Genomic DNA, 25,928 nt, shown 5'->3' on the forward strand with positions numbered 1-25,928 from the left:
TGTCCAAAGGAAGATGCTTGAGACTGCCGTGGGTGCAGTCACATGTGCCCGGACCAGGCTGAGCCATGTGAGAAAGAACCGGAAGGAGAGTTTCTGCTGCCTGTCTGGGTTCTGCATTCAGGCCTGCTGGGGCAGGAGGCCCCAGGACACACTGAGAGAAGTGTTGGTTGGCAAAGAACTCTTGGTCTTGAGAGCCTGGGTCATACCAGTGGCTGCACTGTGTATTGTGATAGCAGAAGAATCAAAATGTGTCCAATCCAACGTGATAGTGCACTGCTTTCTGTGAGGACCTGAAATAAGAGGCCGAGTCTGTGGCTGCCTGGCTAGAGGTGGAGTGGGGACCACACACCCACAGGGCCCTTCTGTAAGAACCTCAACATGAAACATTCTCTATGTCCAGTGAACTAGGGGTGACCAGCCAAGTACTGGTTTGGTCTGCTTTTGTTCTTTGAGTTCCTTAGCAACCACTAAAGCAAAGCAGAGGTGGAATTTTGTCGGGGGGCAAGTGCCCTTGTCTCCGTGGGTCATTTTGATTGCTTGGGTTCTTTGCAATGGCTTCAGGTCAGTGGAAGCATCATGAACTGGACGCCTGTGTCACAAATTCAGTGGAGGATCTGTGGTAGAGCTGGCCTTTGCCATCTACGGACAGACACAGAGCAGCCCTGCCCCCAAAGTAGGCAGCAGCTTCTGCCCTGCATAACTGTAGCAGAGGTTTGGAAGGCTTCCCTCACTTGGCCGAGACTCCTGGATTCAAGAAGGGTGTATTCTTACATGAGTCACCTGACCTCACAGTACCCAGAGCGGTGCATCTTTAGCCTCTGTCAATAGGATGTAGACCAGGGTTTGAGTGAGGAAGAATGGCCAGGGTGCTTGATACCGCCACAGAGGCGCCTCATCCAAGCAGGAGCTCTCCCTACTGCATATGGTCCAGTTTGAATGAGTTGCTGGTGGGGGAAGATGTGGACAGTCACCCCGGGCGCCTGCTGCTGAAATCAGATGTGGGCCCGAGTGAAATCACAGGTAAGACATGGACTAGATCACTGGGTCCGTGTTTGCTGTGTGCCACGGTGTGGAGCACCCCACGGTGTGAGCTCTTGGTCTTCAGAGCAGAGCGTTTGATGCCCTGCCCCACCACTCAGCTGCAGGGGCTTAGAACCGTCCCTCCCACCGCACAGATATGAGCTTGAGCCTGTGCTGCAAACCTTGGAAGCCTGGGCTTGAGTCTGCTTTCTAAGTATGGGAAGGACAGAGACTGTGCTTCATGACCAGGCATGCTTGTTGCTGCACAATTTCCAAGCCATTTTCCAGCCGTTCCTGGAGGAACCCAGGGTTTCCCCCTGGTACCTCGGGCTTGAAACATCAGCCCTAAGAATAGGCTCCTGGTAAAGATGCCAGCTTCTCACTCTTAGGCCAAGGGTAAGATATAACCTAACAGGAGCAAACCACCATGCCAACAGGCTGATGCCAGCAGTAGGCAGAGGGGCTGTGACCAGAGGATCCTTGTGGGCTCACTGCCAAGAGGTGGGTGGGATAGCAGGAACACTAGTCTCTTCTGTCTGTCACCAAGCAGATGCCCATCACTAGAGAACAACAGACCAGAGCTGTGCCAGCCTGTCCTCACAGAGACCACCCCTGACCTGGCTGCCTTTCCCTCCAGTAGCTAAGCAGCCTAACCGTCACACCGTCTCTCCTCCAGACGAGTGCTTTAAACCATGTCATCTGCAGAGACTTCCAGCATGGATTAGGACAGGCCTCAGTAAGTCGTGGCCAGTGCGAGACAGGTTCTGCCTGGCTCAAGTAGCCTGGTCTGCAGGAAGACGGCACATCTGGTTCCCTGCGTGGGGAGAAAGCAGCAGTGTGTGCTGTCCCTCTACATACCCTGAAGCATGTCCTCACCACACCCTGATTGGTGGAGGAGAAGTGAACCCCAGGAAGGGTCGGGCTCCCTGGCTGGTAGCCCCCTACCTATAGTGGCTCCTACCACCCTGTCTGTGGGGCTTTGGGCCACAGCCATGGGAAAGGAACTGGGAATTCTGACTGGACTCGGACAGGAAGGGAAGGGAGGAGGGTTGGGAAAGTCTCAGAAAGGACTCTGGGTTCTCTCTCTCAGCTGCTCCTGTAGAATTAGAAGATTTTGAAGCATTTATTTTTAATGGAATTTGCATCAAAAGAATGAAATGATGATATCCTACCAAGTCATCCTTGCTCGTGGTAAGCAGAAATGGCATGGCTGTTTCTAAACTTGAGCCATCCCTTTCAACTGCAGAGAAGGCTCAGCAGGATCCATTCCAGGCCAGTGCCCCGTTCCTACCAGCGTCTCTCCTGACCATGGTTCAGCAGGACATGGCCGCACAAGCCCGGTGGGCAGCCACAAGCGCTGCTGTGATGTGCACATAGGGACCTCTGTCCTCCACAGCATTGCCTTTGTCACGGCTGTCTCTCCAAAGCAGCCAGCTCTTGCCCAGTGAGCAGCAGAAAGCGTGCTCAGGAGCTTGGGATCGGAAGACCGGAAGGACTCCTGTGCAGGCCTCATGCTCCAGTTCAGCTCACCACCAGGTGGGTTGTGGACAGAGCCAGCCAGCGGAGGAGCACAGCCTGCCACAGCCATGCCGCCCATGCAGACCTGGGTGGGTGCTGGGCTTGTGGCCTTGGCTGGCCTACACCCTGGGTGGTTGGGCTGCCATACCTATTCCCAAGGTACAGGGATGTGCTGCCCACTGGGGCTTAGCATTGGCTTTAAAATCTTTGTTGTTAGCCCCTTAGAACGCTCCCTCCCTGGGACATTTCAGTCTTAGCCACCAAATTCAAAAGAGCCATCAAGGTGGTAGCAGCCCTCAAATGGAGAGAGCCCCTGGAATAGCCTAGCCCCATCACAGCTCTGGGGCTCCCAGGGCTGGGGGTTGGGAGCTGCCTCATCCTCCCAGGGAAGGCTGCAGAGAGTAGTCTCAGTGAGGGCTGTGAAGTCAAGGCAGCCATAGTGAAACCGGTCCCCTAGCCGGTCTGTGGGGTTTACGAGGTGGGAGGGGGAGCAGCCCTGCTATTCAGGGCAAGGTTTTATAGCCCCCTCCCACCCATTGGTACTATCTGCGAGATTGATGGACTAATAAGGCTGTTCTCTTCCAGCCCAGTGACCAGACAGTATGAAAAGGAAGGTGACCACGTGCAAGCTGGGGAAGTTTCGCAGGACAGGGTGGGCTGCCAAGAACCTTGCCTCTTGGCACTGGTGTGTGTCCAGCATCCCTTGGCTGGGATGCTGTAGCTCTAATGGGACGACTGGCCAGAGAGAGAAGCCTTGCTTTGGAGGTTGAGACAGTTGGGAGTGTCCATGCCCTGTTTTCAAGGATGCCCAGAAGGCCAAAGAAGCTGGAGTACACAGTCACCAGAGTGTGTCCTCAGCAGCTGATGATGGCCCTTGAATCCTGGCTGGCACACGTGTGTGTGTGTGTGTGTGTGTGTGTGTGTGTGTGTGTGTGTAGATACACGGCCCTTCTGCAGACAGCTCATACTACCAAACCTGCTTATTTCAGTGCCATGAGATAAAATAGGCTTGAGTTAAATACTGAGCTCTAAAGACTGAACAGGGATGGGTACCAGATCTCTTCCCACCTGTTGTGGGTTCACTTAGTGTCTCCTGTGTAGTAACCTTCCCTAGCCACTGCCAGGATGGAGGACCCGGGAGGCTAGGGGACCCCTAACAGAGACTGTCTGTTTCAAGGCATTCCACGAAGGCTGTCCACCATGGAGGTGACAAGCCAGGCCACGTGGCTTGGCTATGTAGTCCAGTGGGTGTGTGCCCTGTGGGTTCTGATTTCTTCGTTCCTCTTCCTCCTCCTCTTCTTCTTTTTGGTTTTCCAAGATAGGGTTTCTCTGTGTAGCCCTGGCTCTCCTGGAATTACCTCTGTAGACCAGACTGGCCTCGCACTCACAGAGATCCGCCTGCCTCTGCTGGGATTACAGGTGAGCATTGCTACCACCTGGTGGCCTCTGATTTCTGAAATCACCTTTGTCACCATCTTGCCTTGTCTAAGCTCCGTTTTGATCTGGTGCACTGCTGCTCGGGTCTGCACAGCGGCAGCGCTGTGCCCGGGGGGGGGGGGGGGGGGGGGGGGGGTGTGTGGCAGTGGGGATGTGTGGCAACCACTCCTAATTGTACCATTGAGTCTCAAGTTCCACAGTTCTTTTACCCTCCAGTAGGTCTTCCCTTGCTGCCCACTGTCTGTATGAGATAACCCGTGAGAGAAGTGTAGGTTTCTAAACCTGGTGGAGTTTCCATCTTTAAGAGGCTGGAGGAGCAAAGCCTCACCTCGTTCCTGACCTACACTTCAGTGCTGAAGTCTCTGGAGGCTCAGCAGCACGGCATGCAAAGCATGGAGACAGCTGTGAGGTTTGCCCAGGGGTGGGAGGCTTTGGGAAGGTGGGGGTTGTAGAGTAGGGATGGTGACTGGACAAGGCTGGGCACACGGCAGATGGAGCCCAAGTCCTCAGGATGCATGGCGGAACACATGGCTCCAGCTAGAGAGATGCTGGATTGCGAGGACTGGGAAAAAGCAGTGAAAGTGTCACCATGCTGACGAATGCAGATGTCTCCTTTAAAGTCGCAGATGGCCTTTGGCCTGTTTTACTCAGCACTGTTTGACAAAACCCCTCCTAAATCAACCAAGAAGCCGACTTTGTGTATAGGAGACCACAGCCTTCCTGCTTCCTTCCTCCCATTTCTTTCTCCACAGATCAGACGTGCACACAAGCAGAAACTCTGAAAACTGGACAGCTTCCTCTCTGTTTACCTCGTCTCTGCCTCAGCCAATCACTGTAAGAACTCCCATTCCTACATTTACCCCCAGCAGAGGCATCTCCACCATGGTCCAGCAAGCACACAGACCAGCACCCTGCCCCGGAGCAGCAATGGTGCCCTTCACAAATTCCAAAGTCTGTGACACCCAAGTCTGTGTAGGAGATGGTGCCCCTTAGGACACCTTCAGATCCTCCCACCCTCACTTCTCTGGAGTTGGGACGACAGACATGCACCACTGCACCTGGATCCACAGTGCTGGGTGCATCCCCTGCCTCCCCTCATTCCTAAACCATCCCTAGGCTCCCTGCACGAGATGATGTAGACTGGAAATGGTTGAATGCTGTGTTAAGTGGGAATGAGGAAGAAAAAAGTTTGAAGGAGGTCAGTAAACACATTCTTTTAAGGCATTTCTATTGCAGTTAGTCGACTCCTCGGGTAAAGAATCCATGGACACAGTAGTTACACATTTGGATTATTTTCATGCAATAGACACATTTGGTTCACGTACGCACTTTGTCGGAGTCCTCTGTTCCATCACTGGTCTCTTCTGTAACTGGGCAGGAAAGCTGTTTTCATCTGTTAGCCACATGCTAACCTGGATGACAGAGCCAGGCCTTGGGTATGCTTTCCTTCCTGAGCTCTGCTCACCTCACTTAGCAGGGCTTTCCCCAATGTTAGCTACTCCCTAGAGCCCTGGTTCTGTGTATGCAGGTACTAGCATCTGAGGGAACTCCAGTGTGCTTGCCGCTGGAATCCAGGGCATGTGAGATGGGAAAGGACACCTGAAGAGCTGTGTATTACAGGGAGGACAGACTATAATTTAGATTTTAGTGGTTTTATTGTAAAATATTCACAGCATAGAATTCACTGCTTTGCTGTTTTGGGAGCAGACGTCAGTGCTGGTGATACCACCATCTGTATTCTGAACTTCCTCTTACCAAACAGAATCTCATTTGTACTCTGATAGAAGACTAACTTCATCCCCTGCTCTCCCAAGTCCCTGGAGGCACCTCTAGACTATCATGAGCGTCTCTGTTCTAGGGATGGTGTGTGAATGCTGTAGTGTTCTTTAGTATCTGTCTAGCCAGTCTAGCTTAGCTAACATCTTCCATATTGGAATCTGTGAGGTTTTCATTATTAAGAATTTTTTTAAAAGATTTATTTATTTATTACGTATACAGTATTTTCAGTATTCTGTCTACAGGCCAGAAGAGGGCACCAGATCTCATTACAGATGGTTGTGAGCCACCATGTGGTTGCTGGGAATTGAACTCAGGACCTTTGGAAGAGCAGGCAGTGCTCTTAACCGCTGAGCCATCTCTCCAGCCCCCCATTATTAAGAATTTTGTATTTATAATTATCCTGCACTGTGGAGGTGAGAGCGGCACTCGTGAGAGATCAGAGGACAACTGAGTGGTCTCGGGTCTCTCCGACTCACCATGCCAGGCGTGTAGTGCCTTCATCTGCTGAGCCATCTCTTGTGTAAACGTGACTGGCTGTCGTGTGTGTGCAGTGCACACTGTATCACCCCGGTCAGTGAGTGGACACCGGTGTACAGGTCCCACCCGGATGCTCACTTCACCTTCTTTGGGGTAAGTGAACACAGGTGGATTCTGGATGCGACTGTTACCGTACTGTTTCTAGGAGATGTGCACTCAAGTTTAGCACGTGTTGACTTGCAGTCAACAAAGGCAGTGACTCCCTGCCTGTCAAAGCCTTTCTACAGCCCTCCAGCACACTGTGGAGCTATAACTCTCCTCGCTTGCATTCTCTTAACACAACGGTAAGTCCCTTTCCAGTGTTTAGAAAGTGTTTGTATTTTCCCATCATGTTCAGTGTTTTGTGCTTTCTCAGTCTCTTGGGTTGGTGGCCATTTCTTACTGATTTGTCTAAGAAATTTCAAATTTAGAGAAGTGACTTTGTTTGTTTTGAGGCAGGATTTCTCTGTGTATCCCTGGCTGTCCTAGGATTCACTCTGTAGACCAGGCTGGCCTTGAAACCCAGAGACCTGCCTGCCTGGCTGGAGCAGTGGTTTTTGGTCCTATGTGGCCTGTGCTTTTTCCAGGTCATTGTAGTCAGGAGGCTTTCTTTTGTTTATGCAAACAGCCAGTTTTATCAGTCTTCTGTAGAGAGGACAACCAGGTGTGGCATCTGGAACATCTGATGTATTGGTCCACAACACTGAGGGAGGGGTGCTTCTAGCTCAGCCCTACAGCAAAATACAGCAACCACAGTACTGGTTACACCTCATTTAAGAACTTCTTGCCCATATCCCTCTGCCCATCCCTCTGTGCTGCTGGGCTGCTTCCTGGATCTGGGAGAGCCATGGGGGCCTCCCTAGCTATAGATCTTCCTGTATTCTAGGCCACAACTGTGGTATCAGCTCAGGACCTGCCTTTCTGCCACAACAGAACGGGAACAAGGCCTTTGTCCTTAGGGCCTGAGCTAGAGCTGCACAGCAGGTCTGCAGGTCTGCAGGGCAGGCATGCACACCCAGGCTCTGATGACTTTCCCACCCCTGTGGACCTGATGCTGTGTGTGGACCACTGAGGACAGTGCCAGTCCTTTCTATCTACAGAAAGGTACAGTGTTTTCTGTATCATACCACACAGTTCCCACCCATATGCGGGGTGCAGAAGGTATGTGCCCGAAAGGGTTAGAGGAGGGGGTTTATCTGGTGGGTGGAACAAATGAGGCCCTGGTTTTTAGATGCTTATTTTGTCTTAACGTTGGATTGTGGGCTGTGAATGGCTTCTGATGGCTAATGGCTCATAATGGTTTCATAAAACCAAGACTTCATGTTAAAGTTTGGCATCTAGCTAGGAGCAGCACCGTACTCTGGTTGGAAAGGGAGGGAAAGAAAGAAGGAAGCACACACTGTTCATTCATTCCGCATGTTCCTCGGACTAGGCTGTCCTGGGTTCTGTGGCACTAGAAAATACCTTGCCAATCATGCACCATCCATGTCTCTGTGGTACTTTTCTCGGCCTCCTCTATCCCTGGACTTCAGACCATTAGGAGGAAATGGGCTGAGAAGCAAATACCATTACAAGGAGCTGGCTACCTGGAGCTCAGATATGAGAGTCTTTTCTTATCTGTGGTCAGGTGTCCTGGTATGCCATGTCAGGTGACTGAGCAACCAGGGAACTGACTCAAGATGCTTGGCACAGTTCACCCAGACTGGTCATGCCTGAGTGGGCATGATCCCATCCTTCCTGATCGAGGAGGGACACACATGTGTGAACACACAGAAGAAAATGGCTGTGCTGTCCTCTGTTTCTTCCATTCAGAACGGACAGTAACTCTGTCTGAGGTGTGTGTGGTTATAATCAAGTTTGGCTTACACGGAACACGAAACCCAACTCTGAGGACACACACATCTCTCTGGAACAGAACCCCAGCTTGTCCTGAAGGTGAGTCACAATTAGTCTTTTCCAAGCCAGGCCTAAGGTTTGTAAGACTCGAAGCTTTTACAGGTAGGACCGGGACAGTTTTTACTCTTTGGGAAACATTGACTATAAAATTTACTCTTTGGGAAACATTGACTATAAAATTAAGTACAAGTTTTTATTTAGAATGGAACAGGTAAGTCCAGCCCCATCCTCCTGTGAGCAGCTTGGCAATGCAGTGGGCCCATCAGCAGGGTGGGTAAGACGGACCGAGCAAGCATGCTGGTCAGTGGTTTCCCTGGCTGCTGACAGCCCAGATGCACAAATGCAAGAGAAAGCCAGCACCCTCCACTTTAGGCCACAGTGCCTTAACGCAACTGTGACGGCAGCCAGCACGTCCCCCCAGGTAGAGGTGCTGAGCACTGAAGCTGATCTGCACGTGGGCAGGGGTTCTTGTAGCAAGTCCACAGGACCGCAGCTTGGTGACTTCTCTGCTCACTCGCCCAGCATTCCCATGTACAGCATGTGGAGAGGAGAGACTTACGAATTTTCAGTTCCCAAATCTTCTGTTTTACTAGACATAGGCCACCTAAGAGGTAGGGTTTGGGTTTGTTTGTTGCCTTCTTGGGGCACGGGGAGCAGGAAGCACTGACTGTTCCCTCGGCTGCAATGGAGGCACTGCCGCACTGCGGAGCAAAGGAGGCAGGCGCTCATCTGCGCGGCGCAGCCTTATCCTCGGCAGGGCTCCGGTCTCCAGCCACTGGGCAGCTCCCCATCACTGGCAGCATCATCCAAATGGGAAGGACGAAGCGAGTCAGCAAACCAGCCAGAGCTAGCTGTCACCATGCAGGCTCACCCGAGACTTGGACGTGACAGGTGACCCGGGCCTCCTCCCTGGAGGAGTCGTGCATCACTGAACTGGGCCAAGGCACAGATGTGGTCAGCACTCTCCTGGTTCTGGACCCCACAGACAGCGTCCTCACCAGACAGACTCCCATGCAGGCCCTGTGCTTTCTGTGCTGCCTGCTAGACCCGAGCTGGGCCTGGGCTCAGCTCCTGAAGGAGCTCTCCGGCCAGTTTTCGTGAGGCTTCAGCACAAAGGAGATCCGATCTATACAAGATCTGGTCAAGAAAGCCAACAATTTCATGGGTGACAGCATCCGTGTGGGCCATCTGCAATGAAGGAAGAAAGGAAAGATGAAGACACTACCTGGGGACTCATCTGTCTGGTACACTCAGCGTGAGGCTGCAGAGGAAGTAGGTTCACCTTTGCTTTGTTTACAAGGTGATTATCAAAGCATGTCTGTCCCCAGCCCCCAAAAACAGTGGGGCCAATTCCTGATGACCAACCTCCCCACAGGAGCCCACACACAAGCAGGGTGGAGGCAGCAGGACTTCCCAGCTTTGGGATTATCTGTTATAAGAGCGGGCAGCCCTCATCACTTGGCTGTCAAAGGCTCACTGCCCCCCAGAGCCACAGTTGAGACTCTCAAATGTCATCTGTGCAGGACGTTGACCAGGATTCCTTGTAGGTACAGCAGCATAGGAGCCCTGAGTTTGGAGAAAGACACGCATTTGTTGTGAGTGGGGCAAACAAGAGCCTGCAGGCTTAGCCCCAGCTCAGCTTCCTCTTGTCTCACCAGGTCTTTCTCTAGGGTGACCCGAGGTTCGCCATACCTTTGTGGCTTTGAGCCTTCACTGGCCCATAGCGCAGCCCTTCCTCCCTGGTCCTACTCTGGCCACCAGTAAAGTGAAGCATGCTGGTCAGGGCTGCAGTCTCTGCATCTGCAGGCCCTTGGCATCTGACTGGTCACTGCCAGGTTGTGACTGAAGAGTCGCAGGTCTGTGGTGCTGCGATGGCCTTCATTTAGAGGCGGCCTCTGTCCTTCCTGGTGCACCAGTCCCTAGAAGCCTTAAAGAGCTAATGTATGTCTAGACTCTGGGAGAGACTGCCTCCCACTCAGGGGCAGGCAGTCACTACACAGCATAACCTCCCACTTTTCCCCAGCATGGCGTCACAGAAACATGCCCTGCTGGCCTGAACCACAGCAGTCTGTACAGGGTTTAAGCATAGCAAGTGCAGCAACTTTATAGAGCTGTTTCCCCATCTCAGACTGATGCGGGAGGAAGTGCAGTGAAGACAAGAAAGAGGAGGTTCACAAAATGCAGTGAGGGCAGGCAGGGTGGAGGGCTCCAAACAGATCCATCCTGGCACCAGTCAGTGCCAGAGGGTGGGAGCTGCAGCAGGTGACAGCCGGGGTTCAGAGGTCAGCCCACCAGAGGAGGGGTCTGACAGGAGAATCCGTGCAGGAAAGGCCTGTGGGATCACGAACGCTGGAAGCTGCTGCTCCTGTCTGTAGTCTCCCCAATACCTGCACTGTAGTGATCTCATGTGGTGTGTATATGTAATCTCATGATCTGTGGACGGTCAGAATGATGACTTCTCATTAAGCTGCATAACTTGGATATATAGAAAATATACTAAGATACACTTCATAACTAGATCTATTGTCCCACAAGGACTGCAAGACACTTAAAAGCCTGCTTTGTTCCTTTCACTCAGACTAAATCAAGAAAACAATTTCCCCCACTCTATCCTAAGCCACACATTCTTACCTCAGAGCAAGTTCAAACTAGACTGAATGTTTCTGTAAATGGATCATAAGTTAAAACCTTTACAGATATGCACACGGTCAGAGTTACAGATGTCTAACCAAGGTTATTAACACAAAACAACATAAAAAAAAAATTCAGACCAACTTTTTGCTTGCCAAGTCTGGCCAATAAAACCTGACTCCCTTGTGCAGATCTGTCTGCAGCTTGCCTCACCCAGGCACTGTGCCGCGGCCTCTGGTCACAATCTTACGCCTAGAACCGTGAACCTTGAACCGCCACGGTAAATGGCTCGGCTCCTTGTTTACCCAAGGAATATGCTATGACCAAGGAGATGTAACTCTTGTAGCTTTTTTTCTTACTGCTCAAGCGTCCTGTAAAAAAATCATTTAAGCTGGGTGAACAGAGAAGTAAGAGAGAACTGGGATGGAGAACTGAAACACGGGAGAACCAGGAAGAACTAGAACCTAGGAGACAATTAGAGGACAGAAAAACAGAGAGCATGACCTGAGCAACCCATACCCTCAGATAAACACACACACACACACACACACACACACACACACAAAGGCAAAGACCCTTAAGTTCAGGTTTGCTACACTGTGGAGTTTTTTCTTTGAACCCTGGCTGTAGCCTTGGGAGCTGGACAACAAGCATGTCAGGGCAGAGTCAGAGAAAGAAGCCAAAGCAGATGGCTACTGAGGTCTGTGGCAAGTCAGAAGGCCCAAACCAGAAAGAGAAGCCAGGAAAGCAGCGGGAGACAGCCCCTGGCTGAAGCTGGAGACACTGCTCCAGCGGGAGGAGGCTGAAGGCAGCCACTGCCGGCTGAGTTTACATTCGTCTGCCCTAGGCCGGGCTCCTCGGGCGGTGACACCCGCACTGCTCTTACAGAAGGACTCTCTGTTGCGTGTAGATGACTCCTGCCATTGACTGGGATGGGGTCAGAAGCCCCTCTAAAGGCAGGGTGTGTGTTATTAACAGTTGTATCTGTAAGGACAGTCCCTGGTGGCCTGCTGGATGCCAGGATGGAGCACTTGGAGGAACCAGCGTATGGCTTTCTCTGCACACTAGGCAGCTCAACTGACCTGGGTTTCTGGGATGCTGCAGTACCTGCTGTAGATTAGCACTGTTAGTGGGTGGCCGGAACAGGCCTGATCAGGTGTGTGCTGTACAAGGCCCAACTCCCCTCAGAAGTCTCTGGGAGTGGGGAATGTGGCCTGTCTTGAATATGGAAATGTTGCTGGAACACCCATCAGAGGGCTGGCATCTCCAGGAGATTTTGCTGGGGTCCTTTCTCACATCTTAGTCGGAGCCTAGGCCACTGTAGTCTGTGAGGGCGACAGGACTGAAAAGCAGGGGGATGTGTAGCCCTGGAAGACGTCACAGAGGTAGTGAGCATTTATGATGAGGTCAGAGATTCAGAAGCGCCTACTAGCAACTGCATCAGACCTGGTAATCCGTGGTGTGTCTGCACAGCCGCCTGTGCCTATCCGGTCATGCATGCCTTCTTGCTCCTGTTAACAGCCGACAATTCTGGTACACTGATGCCTGTCTAAGCCTCTGCCATCGGGTGTGTGACACACTGCCACGGGCACCTTCCCACACAGTGCCATGGGGCATCTTCCCCAGTGCTTGTGGACATTCACACATCTTCCGTGGAGAAGAAAGTGTCAATTCCTTCACCCATCATTTAGTGAGATGGTTTAGCTTTGTTGTCAGTTCTAAGAATCTTTACATATTTAGAATATGTAACTCTTGCCAGATACCCCCTAACTTATTTTCTCCATTCTGAGAGCCAGCCGTGTGCTCTGATAGTTCCCTTTGATGCACAGGCTGCAAACTTACATACAGCCCAATGTTTCTGTCTTTTCCTTTTGTTGTGTGTGGGGTTTTTTGTTGTTGTTGTTGTTACTTTTTTGAGACAGGGTTTCTCAAGTAGCTTTGGAGCCTGTCCTGGAACTAGCTCTTGTAGACCAGGCTGGCCTCGAACTCACAGAGATCCGGCTGCCTCTGCCTCCCCAGTGCTGGGATTAAAGGTGTGCGCCACCACCACCCGGCCCTTTTGTTGTTTTTGGTGTCACATTCAAAACGCTACTGCAAGGTCTTGTGTCACCAGTGGACACTTCCGGCCAACCCCTTTACAAAGCCGTCGATGCATGTGTGCTTCCAGAAGACTCTCTAACTAGCTATTATCTTCCCGAGAGACTCGTGTGCTAGGGTTTGGTGCTCAACTGCTAGTACTATTTGGGAGGCCCTGGAAACTATCTGGAGGAAGAGGCCCACTGGGGAAGTCCTTAGGGATGTCTCCATCCCGTTGTTTCTTGAACACCACAGGTAGACAGCCCTACCATACATTCTCGCCACAGTGATCTACCTTGCCTGCCCAGCACCACGAAGCTATGTGAAAGCAAAATATAGAACAACTCCCTTGCAATTGTTTGTCTCACTTTAGCTTTCCTTTTGCTGTGACCAATGTCTTAGCCAAAGCCTCTCTCCTGAAGTAATGGCCTTGTCGCTACTTAGGAACATGTCACCGGAGCTGGACTTCTCTCCCCAGCATGCGGCAGGTATGTCTTCCCCTCGATGCACCTCCTGAACAGCACGGAGGGGTCTGGGTATGTGCTAACTGTGGCTCTACTGACCTCCAACCCAGGACCCTCTAGGAGGTAACCTACCTTTCACTTAGAGTGTACGTATGCGGTGCAGTTTGGAAAAAGAGCGACTTACGTGGGCGACAGCTTCCCAGGCAACTGCATGGCCTTCTGGGGTCCAGAGCAAGAGGCTAAGAAGCAGGCGTCTGACCAGCTGTCTGCATACAGGTGGCCTGGGGTCTGCACTGGGAATCTCAGCTGCTTTCTGCAGATCGGCAGCGGAGAGGGGGCCACTTCTGAGCAGCATCAGGAGGCGGTTGAGCAATGCCTTCAGCTCCACCTGGGTAATAAAGTTCAGAGGATGAGACCTTAGAGAGGGTGTGACACGTGTGACTCTAGGACTTGTCTGATGCTCAAAGCCCAGGGAGAGAGACAGTCAGGCACCCAAGCTGGGCTAATTCACACACAGCTCTACAAAACCAAAATGGATGGACACAATGGAAACTTCTTGACTTTCTTTCCTCTTGCCCACGAAGCAGCCAGGGCGCTATGCCAGGACCTGACCTTTTTTATATGAAGGCAAATGAAGGCAAGTCCTCAGCAGAATGTCGTTAGAATTTTCTTATTGTGGGGAAACAAAAGGCCCCTTGAAGAGGACCCTTCACTATCAGCCACAATCAGCTAGAGCCACAGGCCCACTGGGCGGTGCTGGTAAGAATGCAGGCTGCCCCTGCCTGGGCTGCGAGGGAAGCGCAGGCCACACACACACAAGCACGTCTGTTTGGTTGCAGACACTGGAACAGTTGTTCGTACATGCTCACAGCTCAAGCAGAGGTCACAAGTCTGTGGAATCCACATAATAACAGTGACTGTTCTAAGTCTGTGGGTTGTTTTTGCATAAAAAATATTTATTTCATGTTGAGACTCCTGTGGCTCACAAAGCGAGGCAGAAGCTGGGGGCTGCAGAGATGCTGCATAGGACATCGCATCCAAGGTCCGTCCTGCAGAAAGGTTCCGCCGACCTGTTCTGAGAATTCCCACGGCTGCTTCTGCGAGTCTGCAAGTTTAGGCCCCACTCAGAGCCATCTGTCAGGAATAACGGCTCCTGACAAGGCTGACTGTGAGAAAGGAGCTACAGCGTTCTCCACTGAGGGAGCAGTATTCCCTGGATGGCTACCACCCCGGCCAATGACAACTCTGAGCACTCCGGGAAAGAAGCTTCTCTCTGCCTGTACTAGACGCTGTTCTGTCCACACTGACTGCACCTCACGTGCCTTCTGTGTCTAGATGCTTCTATAAGGGAGGCGTGTGCTCTTTGAAGTATTTTCTTATTTTCGTTCTACATTATAAAAATTTACTTTTGCTCACTATGGAAAACATGAAGATTAAGGCATGATGAGCAATCCCCCACTCGTTCTCTGGAGGCGTCCCCACGCTTCATGCATTGGGAGTAACTGTTTCCTGCCCCTCTCCTACATGTCCACGTGTACCATGAGCCAGTCGCATGCTGAGCACTACCTGGTAATGAGACTCTTCCTGGCAACGTGCTAGTCACTTCAACACCAGCAGCTTATGCAAGCTCAGAGCATTTCAGCTCCTGCAGCTATGACTCTGCTTTGACGCCCACTGTGTGCAAGCAGCTGTGTGAATCTCTGCCTTTCCAGGAAGATTCCTACAAGTGAGAAGCCAGTGTCTGAAGGGTGTGAGGCCCTGACCAAGCCAAAGGGTACCTAGAATACAGTCTTCAGAGCCAGAGCAGACGAACACAGCTGGCAGAGGTGCATCCCAGGCAGGACAGGTGTTCTCTGGCCAACAGAGGGCTGTCTGCCGCTGAGTGACTGTGACTTACGGGTTTAACATCAGCAAACTCCAGAGGTTCTGGCTTCTAGTACTAGGCAGTGGCTGCCCCTGAGTGCCCGGCTAAGGAGGAAAGGAGTGGCTGCTTTTATTCAGGTGTCTAATCATCCCAAGAAAGACGGAGGCTTACTTTTTTTTTTTTTTTTTTGAGACAGTTTCTCTGTAGTTTTAGAGCCTGTCCTGGAACTAGCTCTGTAGACCACAGAGATCCACCTGCCTCTGCCTCCCAAGTACTGGGATTAAAGGCATGCGCCACCACTGCCAAGCCCCGAGGCATAGTTTTAAAGAAAAATATTCATTAATCCAAGTTAGCTAGTAGAAAAAGGTGCCAAATGTAGACCTTTTGAGAAACTAAGTCCATTTTAAATAGAAAAAGAAATTATGTGTGCATATGCACACACATGTGCAGCCTAGGTATGCCTTACATGTATGGAGGTCAGAAGCCACTTTGGGAGTTTATTCTTGCCTTCTGTGATGTGTCCCACCATCTTGCTTGCCCCTACAAGTTAAATCTTACAGGACACTACTCTGTATTTCAAAAGTCAGTCTGTATACGTATCTATGCTACATATGAACTAACATATACAAATAATCTAATAATAACAAGTGCTTCATACACCTTCATCATTCCTACTAAAAGATGAAAGCTATGAACTAGAATTGTGCTTAATCAGTTTAATGTGATATATATTTGCAATTTTTATTTTATTTAGTGTATGGGTGGCGTGAGTGACACATTGTGTGGAGTCAGAGGGTAACTCTGGGGAGTAAGATCTCTCTGTGGGTTCTGGGGGTTGAACTCAGGTCAAGTGCCATTATGTGTTGAGTCATCTCACCAGCCCAAATGTGATGTTTTAAAGTGAAGACTGTTCCCTTTTGAATTATGCAGCAATCTTCAAATACATATGTGGATAACTTCTTTAATATGCTTCATTCTGATCCAATATTATCCTCAAATTTCAGCTCTTTCGGATTCCAAGGCTCATCTTCGCCATGCTATGGGAGCCTTTAAGTCAGAGATTCTCAACTTCCTAATGCAGCTCCTCATGCTGTGGTGACCCCAACCATAACATTATTTTATTGCTACTGTTATGAACTGCACTGTAAATATCTGTTTTTCTGATGGTCTTAAGTGACCCCTGTGAAGGGGTTGTTTTACACCCACAGCTGGAGAACCACGGCTTTAAACACATGAAACACAAGACTGCACTAACCTCTGATTCTGGAACGAACAGAAGCACTGTTCCATACACACTGAAACCTGTTCCTTTGCATTACTATAGTAAGGGGAAAAGCACTGGAAACCAAGGCTTTGTTTTGTTTTGTTGTATTTCTTTATTTCCTGTGCATTGGTATTTTCCCTGTAAATAGTTCTGTGTGAGACTGTCAGATTCCCTGGAACTGGAGTTACATTCTGAGCTGCCATGTGGGTGCTGGGCATTGAACCCAGGTCCTCTGGAAGAACAGCCAGTGCTCTTAACCACTGAGCTGTCTCTCTAGGCCTAGACTGAAGCTTTAAAAGCCAATAAGTAAATGTTTGCAAGGAGGTGACAAAGCTTTAATCAAAACGTGGCTCCCTGAAATAACTACATTCTACATAAATAACAGCATCTTTGCCATAGACAGATGCCCAGTCCTGCGCATAGAAACTCTGTTATTTAGATGACCAAATGGTTACATCATGTGATTCCCTCAGGAGTCTGGCTGATGTCGGAAAATGGTGAGACTGAAGGAGACTGGCCAGGCTGCTGGGTGTGGGGGAGGGGAGAAGACAGTGGCTCAGGGGCCAGGCTGTCCTGGGACAGAGCAGCGTCCCAGAACAGCTGTCGTGCCTGCGTGTCATCTCCTAGAGCATGGACCCTGGGGTGAGCATGAGGGCAGCTGAGGCCACTGAGCAGAACCTGGGATCAAATAACCCTGGGGACAGGAAGCCCAGAGCATGAGAAGCTGGGGCAGCCTCATCTCAGGTCCCTGCGGAGGCAGGAGAACACCATGGTCTGCGAGCTAAGTCACCCAGCACACATGACAAGTGCCCTGAGCCTGATTGGGGCTCAGCAGATGTGAACAAAGTCCTGCACTCACCATGGTCTGTGCTCTCTGCCGACTCCCGTCCTGCGGGCTGTAATAGAACACCACGAGCCACAGCAGGTCTGCAGGGGGCTCAGCTTCCTCCCTCAGCAGCTGCTCCATGGCCAGATCAACCCATCCTCCAAAGTGGGTCAACAAAAACCAGCTCTCGAAGGGATCTTGCTGGGACCTGGAACAGAGCAAGACACACATGGCAGCCTCGATTCAATCTTAGTCCTTTTGTTCACAGTAACTTTAATGTTTGTGAACTAGTACTTTAAATTGTACTTTCCCACTGAAGAAAGACCCTCAGAGACAAACTGGATTCAGAAAACCTTTGTGTCTCATCTAAGCCCATCGCAGGACAAACCAAGGGACCCTCCCATGCACACATGCGATGATATTTATGTCTTTATAACCAGGTACCTATAGGATCCTAGGCTCTGAGAGAGATCTGGGGACTGTGGGGGGCAGCATGAGGAGGAAGAGGTGAGGTAACAGCAGACGTGTAGGGGTGCACTCTGTTCCAGCACTGCAGTCCTGACAGTCCCAGCACTACAAGGGTGGAACAGCCTAAGCTCCTGAGGAGAACCTTCGTTCAACAGGAGCATCATGGCCTCTGCAGTGTCTGCAGGGCTGTGGAGTCCCCAAGTTCTAAGCATGGTTCTTGCCTTCTAGTCACTGTCCTATACCTCCCCTAGAATGAGTGATTTCTATGTTTTAAATCATGTTTGCAGGACTGAAGGGAAGAAGGCAGGTGCCACCCTGTCAGAGGAGGGTGACATCACTGCACAGGCTGAAGGAGCAGGGCTGCACAAGTCCCTCCCCCCTCCCACAGACCTCATCAGCGAGTATACTGAGTAGCCAACCCTACTCACAATACCGCCCTGTCTGGACTGACCTTCCCCTCTCTCCTTCCGGGGGGAGGGGTGTCTAACAGCTGCTCCACACCCTTTACTATAAGATACCTCAAGGCTCACTGAGTGCACAGGCACTGGCAATGACCCCACCTGACCACCAGCCTTTGTGTGAGCTGTTATAAGAATCTGCCAGGGAGGAGGGTTTGATGGACAAAGCATTCAATCATACATGTGAGCACAGCAGCACCCACAGTGCGGTCTCAATCACACATGTGAGTACAGCAGCACCCACGCTTGGCACACTAGAGGAACTAACTCGGAAAGGGGACAAGAGGGCCTTGGGCAAATGAAGAACATGCAGTCATTTATCGTCTGGACGTGAGCAAGCTCAGGACTGGAGGCACTATGAGCTGGGGGCGAGCCTGTGTGGGAATGCTTTTGGAGAGCAGCACCCGGAGGGGGGCCTCCACCATGCTGCCTGTTCGCTTTGGAGACTTATTTTTACATTTATGTGTGTGTCTGTGCATGTAAGTGGCCACAAAGCCCCCAAAGGGGCATCAGAACCTCTGGACCTAGAGTTACCTACTGTGGGTGTCAGGAACCGACCGAGTCCCCTACAGAATGCATGTGCTCTGAACCACTCAGCCATCTCTCTAGCCTTGGAGAGATTAGAGAAATAATGGCAAAGAATAAAGGGGTGGGATACAAACAGTTAACATTTCCTCCCTCTGGTCAGGAGCTCAGTCTTCTTCCTAGGGAACCAGGGACAGCTTCATGTGGTAGCCAGGGGCTCAACATGTGGGGGCGCTGTTCATTTCTGGAGCCTCTCCTTTGCAGACCTTACTAAAACTGACTATGTAGATGCCCTTGCAGTGCTGGCTGCTCACTGACCCACACTTTCTCCACTTCTCACTGACAGTCGTGTGCTTGTCTGAGAGGGGTCGAGCAAAGCCTTCAGCTGCCAACCTGCTCACCCATGAGAGTGGTCTTCAACTGCTTCTCTGAGGAGCTGGGAAATGTGCAGCAGAGGCTGGAGCCGATGTCTCTGTGGGATAGCTGTGGGTGGAGAGAAGTCAGGGGGAACTGAAGGAAAGCCAAACCCATGGGGAGACGCCCGCAGCTTAGACTGAAAGCATTGTGCAGAAATGCCCCCGCCCCCGCCATTCACAGAACCCATGTCATACTTGTCTCAGCCAGGATCTGTCTCTGAGTCAAACTTCAGTTTCTTTTGTTGTCTTGTTTGAGACAGGGTCTTACTATTATAGCCCAGGCTGGCCTTGAATTTACTATTTGTCCGCCTCTGCCTTCCAGGAACCAGGACTACAGCCCTGCATGCCATGCCTGATTTCAGGTGTCTTTACTTAGAGTACACAGAAGTCAGGAAATCTTGGCCAGCCTTGTTGCAGATGCTCTGCATTTTTCTTCTTTCCGTATTCTGGCTCCGTCTCAAATTTGTGACATCAAAATACTATTCAATATGGTCCATCAATATGATCAAGGACAAGAAATGGCTAGCTCAACTGTTTTGCTGGGGTGTGATTAGGCCAAGGAAAAAGCACAAACAACCGTGCAAACAAACAGAACTTGTGTGTGTGTCTGGTTTCACACCTGCCTCTGAGCATCTGATCTGCATGTATCTGTAGCTAAGACCAACCACGGACAGTTCCAGAGGTAGAGAAGCCACACTGCTGGACCCACAGCAGCCCCTCCCTGAGGCCAATGGCATTTCCTCCTTCTAGTCTAAGTACTAAGTACGACTTTTTTTCTCCTGTAGTGTGAAGTCTATCAGCAGTGACTTTTTACGACCCAGAACCTCACCACATGAAGGACAGTTCTGATGAGCAGGCTTACACACTCCTCTCTCCAAAGCAATGTGTAGGCAGGATCACCGCCTCACTGCTCAGTTTTTGCTTAAAGTCCCTTGCTGTCTTTGGGGGATGGGAAGGCAGACAGCTTGAGTTCATGCTGTGAAACATGACTGCATCCAGGTCTCAGAACCTATGCTCCAGTGTGTTAGGAGCCTCAGGCTTACACAGTGGGCTAAGGACAGTCACAGTCCTACTTTTCTCTTTTGCTGACGCCTTTTCCTACTGCGTCCCCACTGGGGAAAAAAAAAAAAGAGGAAAAGGATGACTGCTCCTAAGTATGGTGGAAGAGAAGATTTCAAAACCACCATGCGGGCATCCCACTGAAGCCAATGTGGTCAGCCCATCCCAGCTCTGCCAGAGGGCTCTGTCATGTAAGTCACCTTGGGCAGAACCCTACATCTTACAGAAAAAGGTAAAGGTATTTAGACTTTGTAAAATGCCTTGAAACTCTCGACTGTCCGCTTACCTCAAACAGATCTTACTCGAGTATGGGGGAAAGAAGCCACAGTGGCCACAGTAGGGAAACGTGAGCCTCCTTCATCCTTCCTTCCTGTCACAGCCTTGTCTACAGACTGTCGGCTGGCGTCAGAGGGAAAAGGCTCCTTTATGCTCCATAGCTGAGACATTCCCTAAACATGAGCTCATAGACACAGCGCAGATCAACACCAGATTACAGACATGGCCTAGAGTGGCAGATGAATCAGAAAACACTGGGGCCTAACAATAGAATTTTACTGAATCTTTTCAAAATCTTCTCCTTGGCTTGGATGAAAAAAAAAAATCTCCCTGAAATTCAGTGCCCTCATCCTTCACTTTATCCTTTGTTCTATAACAAGGCTGCATGGAGAAAGAAAACAAAGCCGCTGTTGCATTCTGACTCAGCCTGTCCCTGAGCCTCAGCAAAGCTGCTATGGATGGACAATCCCAGCAGCTGGGCTCTCTTCTTTTCCTTTATCACCCCTGGAAGCAAAGCAGTATTTTCTGAGGAGGAAGAGAAGACCTGGGAGGCAGCCACTGTGACACAGGCGAAGGCATCTCAACTCACCTTCTGGGCGCTGGGACAGCATGGCAGTGAGGGATGGAGCACCGTATGGGAAGTAGGTCTTGAGGGAAAACTTCATCTACAAGAATCAAAATGGAAGTGGCATGAACGCTGGGAGTGGGGGGCGGTGAGAACAATAAACCTCTGGCTGCCTCAGCCCCAGAGACCAGACCCACTGTCCTAACACAGCAGAAGGTATCCTCATTTTATAATCTCTTAAGAGGCCAAACAACATCTTCTGGAACTTAGGGCAGTCACATCATCTTGCTGCCATTTTTACCGAAGTTTCTGCTCACACAAGTCCAGCCACAAACGTTATCTTCTATTTCAGAGAGAGCTGCTAACACTTGTGCGACAGGACCTCACTGTGGTTATAATTATATATATATATATGACAACCAAAAGTAGCCCTACACTAAGAGCATGAGGCTGTGCATACCAACTGCATCTCCCAAGGGCATGGAGGTTTTGCAATAAAACTAACACAGGTAAAGTCTACAACACACGAGTTACAGGTTCTAAGTATAAAGCTTGAGAATCTTGGGTGAGCATGTGAATCCCCCTGATCAGAACCTCCTCATGACACACAGAATGCTGCTGTCACCCTGGGGAGTAGGTCAACCGCCGAACCCTAGGCTTGCAATAAATATTTTAATTTCAACATAGATCAAGAATTACACCCCAAATTGCGCACAGACAGACACACCAAGTATGCATGCTTCTGATCTAGTCTTCCTGGTCACAGGACTCATGCACCAGGAGTTGCTTATCTGCCCTCAAAGATGAGTAGAATTAGCACTGCTATGGACACTCATGTCTTTGTCGCAGGTCTTTGCAAGGGTGAGTACCATGGAAGAGGTAACTTTTCAAGCCCAGCAGTGCTCCATCCCCATCACTGGATGAGAATTACCTGCCAACACTGGGTGCTGTGGAACTCATTGGCTTTAGCTGGTCTGCCTGGTATGAAACATTCCTTCACACATGGTTGATTCTGAGCTTGCTCTGTGTGCAGGTGATGCCGACCCCATTCATGTGCCCAGCAACAATTTGAATAGCGCTCTGAAGTGTGTGTCCATTAAAAAAAGCAAAAAACAAAATACTGGCTGTTGCTTCCTACAAAGTTGCAAGAGACAAAGGCTTCCAGGATGAATACTGAAAATGCCCTCTAAGCTGCTGGACAACCTATTCATCTTCAAAGCCATCTACCACAGAACACTGTATTTTAATGACTACCTTTTGACATCTGTTTCTTTCCCTCACTGGACATCTGCAGAGCTGTTTCCACCTCAGAAGTTCTGGGGCCACTTTGAGTTGTGGCTCCATGCCCTGCTGTCCCAGGGACCTTAGTGAGAAGTGGGCTTAGTCCCCATGCTGAGGCCCTTCTTGTTCTTGTCAGTTTTGTAGGATTTAACAATATTCTACCCCGTGGGATAACTTCATCTGTGGGAGACTCAACACAACCTGCTGCCTATCGAGCAGGCACACTGGTGTGCACAACAGGAAAGAGCAGAGGGAAGGATGCTCATACGAGACTCCCTGACGAAGGCAAATGAGTTGGCTAAGAAAGCACTGTTCTTTATAACCAACATGGCAGGGCCTGTGAGACCTAACTCTGAACCCCGTAAATAAGCACTTCTATTCTTGTCATCCAACAAATGCTCAACACAACATGTTTATAGCAGAAAGCACATGTAAAAATAGCTGAGTACCAGAAACTAGAAAATGGCTATGCTGTGGTTCATCTGTGCAATGGACTGCCCCAGAGCCACCTCTTACCACAGTGTCAGAGGCCTAACGCCATCTTTACAGCACCGAGAAGAGAATCTAGGCTCAGCTATCATATGTGCTGCCCTTCGATGTGTCTCATAAAGGGAAAACTAAAGTAAACCCCAAACCATTATTGTGGTCCCATGTAGCTAATCAAAGTATTTTGGAGAAAGAATGGTAATGAATATAAAACTCAGTCTGGGTTTGCTGGGTGCAAGAGGCAGGGAGGCAGGTGGGAGCACAAGGGAGTCAGCACACCGGTGACCCAGGTGTTGTCTGGGGTGGCTTCGCTGGCTTTTTTGCCCGCGGTAACTGAAGGAGAGGGGTCAGCACAGACAGAAGAGGACAGAACTATACTGTGGCTCCATGAGTATGAGCACTCGTAAGTGGACTCCTGAGTTGTCAGTTAAGATGGTGGCTGTCAGGAGCAGCCCCAGGAAGAGAAAATAAATCATCTCAGGTTAGGAAGCTGCTGCTCTTCTGTGTGTGGAGCCAAGGGCAGGTGACAAACTCTTGTCTGTTTCTGGATTCCTACCTGCCTGGTATGAAACTTTCCTTCACACATGGTTGATTCTGAGCTTGCTCTGTGTGGCAGGTGATGCCGACCCCATTCATGTGCTCAGCAACAATTTGAATAGCGCTCTGAAGTGTGTGTCCATTAAAAAAAAGCAAAAAACAAAATACTGGCTGTTGCTTCCTACAAAGTTGCAAGAGACAAAGGCTTCCAGGATGAATACTGAAAATGTCCTTGCCTAAAACTAGGGCCCAGGGTGATCTCTTACTCCTAGACATACATGGCAGCAGTCAGTGTCTTAAATCAAAGGCACTGTAACTCCAGTGCAAACCCACAGCACCAAGGCCAGCAGACACTCATGGCAAACTCAGAACAACATTCAAGTCAATGCTGAGAAAAAAACTTTCATTCTCTACCCCTACTTGGGCATCCCAGAAGTCCAAACAAGGACAAGGTTTGCCAGAGGCCATTTCCTCCCTGGGGACACCAAGAGTGCGGTAAGGGAGGACGGCACATGTTTACCGCTGTGCTCACAACCGTGAGTGCCAGCCAGATGCCAAGCTGGGAATCATCAATGCTCCTTCCCCAGGGAAACAGGGATGGCAAGAGTAAGTCACAATGTGTACGGTTGCCTTAGGAAGCAGGAACATCTGCTAAACCCTGAGACCTCCACAGCCTTGGGCTGAACACCCTAGCTCTGCCCTCCTAAGTAAAGCTGCAGACAGCAGCAACAGAGGACCAGGCTCTCCTTCACTGGAAAGGTGTAGGCAAAGCACCACAAAAACATCCCTGTGTAATAGGAAAATCTCCTATTTCACACGGTCATTCTAACCGGCCAGCGGCCCTCACAGATGCTGTCCCACCCCTCTACTGAGGGGAACTTGGAGTCCTTTGATCTACTGGTGGTATCTAACTTCTACTACTTCTTCAAGTCCCTCCCTGTCTCCACCTCCAAAAACAATGACCACTGAGTACGCCCAGCCTGCAGTTTCTATGGTACATCCTAGGTAGACTACACAATGTTTCTTGATGGCCACGGGGCCAGCTGCAGACATAAGAACAAGCACAGAGAGGGAGGAGGCAGGGATGAGGGCTAGTGGGGATTCTCCCTCCAGAGAGAAGACACAGCAGTGGGCAAATGGTGACAGGCACAGGGTATGGGGGAGGCAGACAAAATCTTTAGTAATTTTCAGTTAAGTGTTTCATCTCTGCAGGAGCTGGGAGTGCAGCCAGTGTCAAAGCATGCGCCCAGCACGTGTGAGGCTGTGGGTGGTCTCCAGCACCAGAAGGACACAATTTCTCAGAATAAAGATCCTTTCCACCCATTTCCAAATGTCCACCGCAGCCTCCTTCGCTCTGCAGGGACTGAGCAGCTCACAGTGTGACGTACCTGCTTGTGCTCTTTTTCCAGAGCGTCTGCCAAGCACGACATGAAGACCTGAAGAGCAGCGAGCACCTCTGGGGCTCCGTCAGTCTCCAGCAGCACAGACCTGGAGAGAGCAAGGTGAGATAGTGACACACTGCCCCCCACATCACAAATCCATGCCACAGCTTGAGCTGCGTTTCAGTTCTCCTGGGTGAAGGCAGGAGGAAGCAGCCTCCCCTCAGGTCTCTCTCACACCCCTGCCCACGGGCTGGCTTCTGTTCTCAAGCTCCTTAGTGTTCATGGAGCACAGCGCCAGCAGCGTGTGCTCTGCTTTTGTCACCGGGACAGGACTAGCTGCCTGGAGAGCAACACCCTCGGTCGGAATCACCAGAGGGATGAGGAATCAGATGTACGTGGGTTTGGTTTCCATCCATATTTATATAATTAACTTTTTTTTAAGAAAAAAAAATTTTCTCAAACTTTGACTTAAACAAAGACACTGGTCTGACTTCTTACATCTGTGGCCATTTAAGTTAAAGTTGGTATGTTTTAATGGTAACACAAATGGTGAGGTATTGGTTGTAAAACTTCCCTTCCTAGGTCTGGAGAGATGGCTCAATGTTAAGAGCACTTGCTGCTTTTCCAGAGGAGTTGAATTCAACTGCCAGCCTCCATATCAGGCAGCTCACAACCCTCTGCACCTCTGCGGGCACCTGCACCCATCTGCATATACCCACACAGACATGCAAACACCTACAGATAATTACAAATAATAAATCTTTAAAAATTCCGTTCCCGGAGCCTGCTGTCTGCCCTGGAGCACTTCCTCCATGTCTTCTGTGAGAAACAGGTGGCTGAAGGCAGCCCAGACCCCAGCTGCTCCACCCACATGGGGCCGGACGCTTTAGTCTGTCTTTAGGACTGCACTGCTCCAGTCGCCATGATCCTCCAGACAGAGCCAACCCGGTGTGGTACACACTCCTTACCTGTCCTCAGGACCCAGAACCACCATGCTGTTGAAATGTGGGCGTGTGCTGCCTTTCGGGAGGCTCTGCTCAGAATAGCCGTGTCTGGCAAAGCCCAGTCAGCCCTCCTGTGGTGAAGGGCTGTACTGCTTGCTTAACTTGGATCTGGGGGAAACCCTGTGTGCATATTTCACTAATTCAATTCCACTCCTCTACCACTGAGTATAAAAAGGTTCA

At 50.4% G+C, this 25,928-nt stretch overlaps 1 protein-coding gene and 1 long non-coding RNA gene across 4 annotated transcripts in view; one reads left to right on the plus strand and one right to left on the minus strand.

Annotated features, from left to right (window-relative positions):
• Positions 1-1,040: 1,040 nt before the first annotated feature.
• On the plus strand, positions 1,041-25,516 carry LOC126502450 (uncharacterized). The gene is made up of 7 exons (XR_007591948.1): positions 1,041-2,556; positions 3,124-3,957; positions 4,192-7,374; positions 8,083-8,205; positions 24,772-24,864; positions 25,075-25,135; positions 25,327-25,516. It is a non-coding gene; the product is annotated as an uncharacterized lncRNA (long non-coding RNA).
• Fancc (FA complementation group C) overlaps positions 8,217-25,928 on the minus strand; it is a 95,504-nt gene continuing 77,792 nt past the window's right edge. For all 3 annotated transcript variants that reach the window (XM_050143433.1, XM_050143432.1, XM_050143434.1), the window contains 6 exons: positions 24,751-24,850; positions 21,083-21,158; positions 19,144-19,225; positions 17,325-17,499; positions 13,522-13,725; positions 8,217-9,354 (listed from right to left, as the gene is read on the minus strand). In XM_050143433.1, the coding sequence (XP_049999390.1) occupies positions 9,208-9,354; positions 13,522-13,725; positions 17,325-17,499; positions 19,144-19,225; positions 21,083-21,158; positions 24,751-24,850 (784 nt within the window). In that variant the 3' untranslated portion in view covers positions 8,217-9,207. The remainder of the gene's footprint in view (positions 9,355-13,521; positions 13,726-17,324; positions 17,500-19,143; positions 19,226-21,082; positions 21,159-24,750; positions 24,851-25,928) is intronic.

This window comes from Alexandromys fortis, unplaced genomic scaffold (genome assembly GCF_014885135.2).
Source record: "Alexandromys fortis isolate MF-2015 unplaced genomic scaffold, M_Fortis_MF-2015_v1.1 scaffold_1, whole genome shotgun sequence".
Classification (NCBI taxonomy): Eukaryota; Metazoa; Chordata; class Mammalia; order Rodentia; family Cricetidae; genus Alexandromys; species Alexandromys fortis.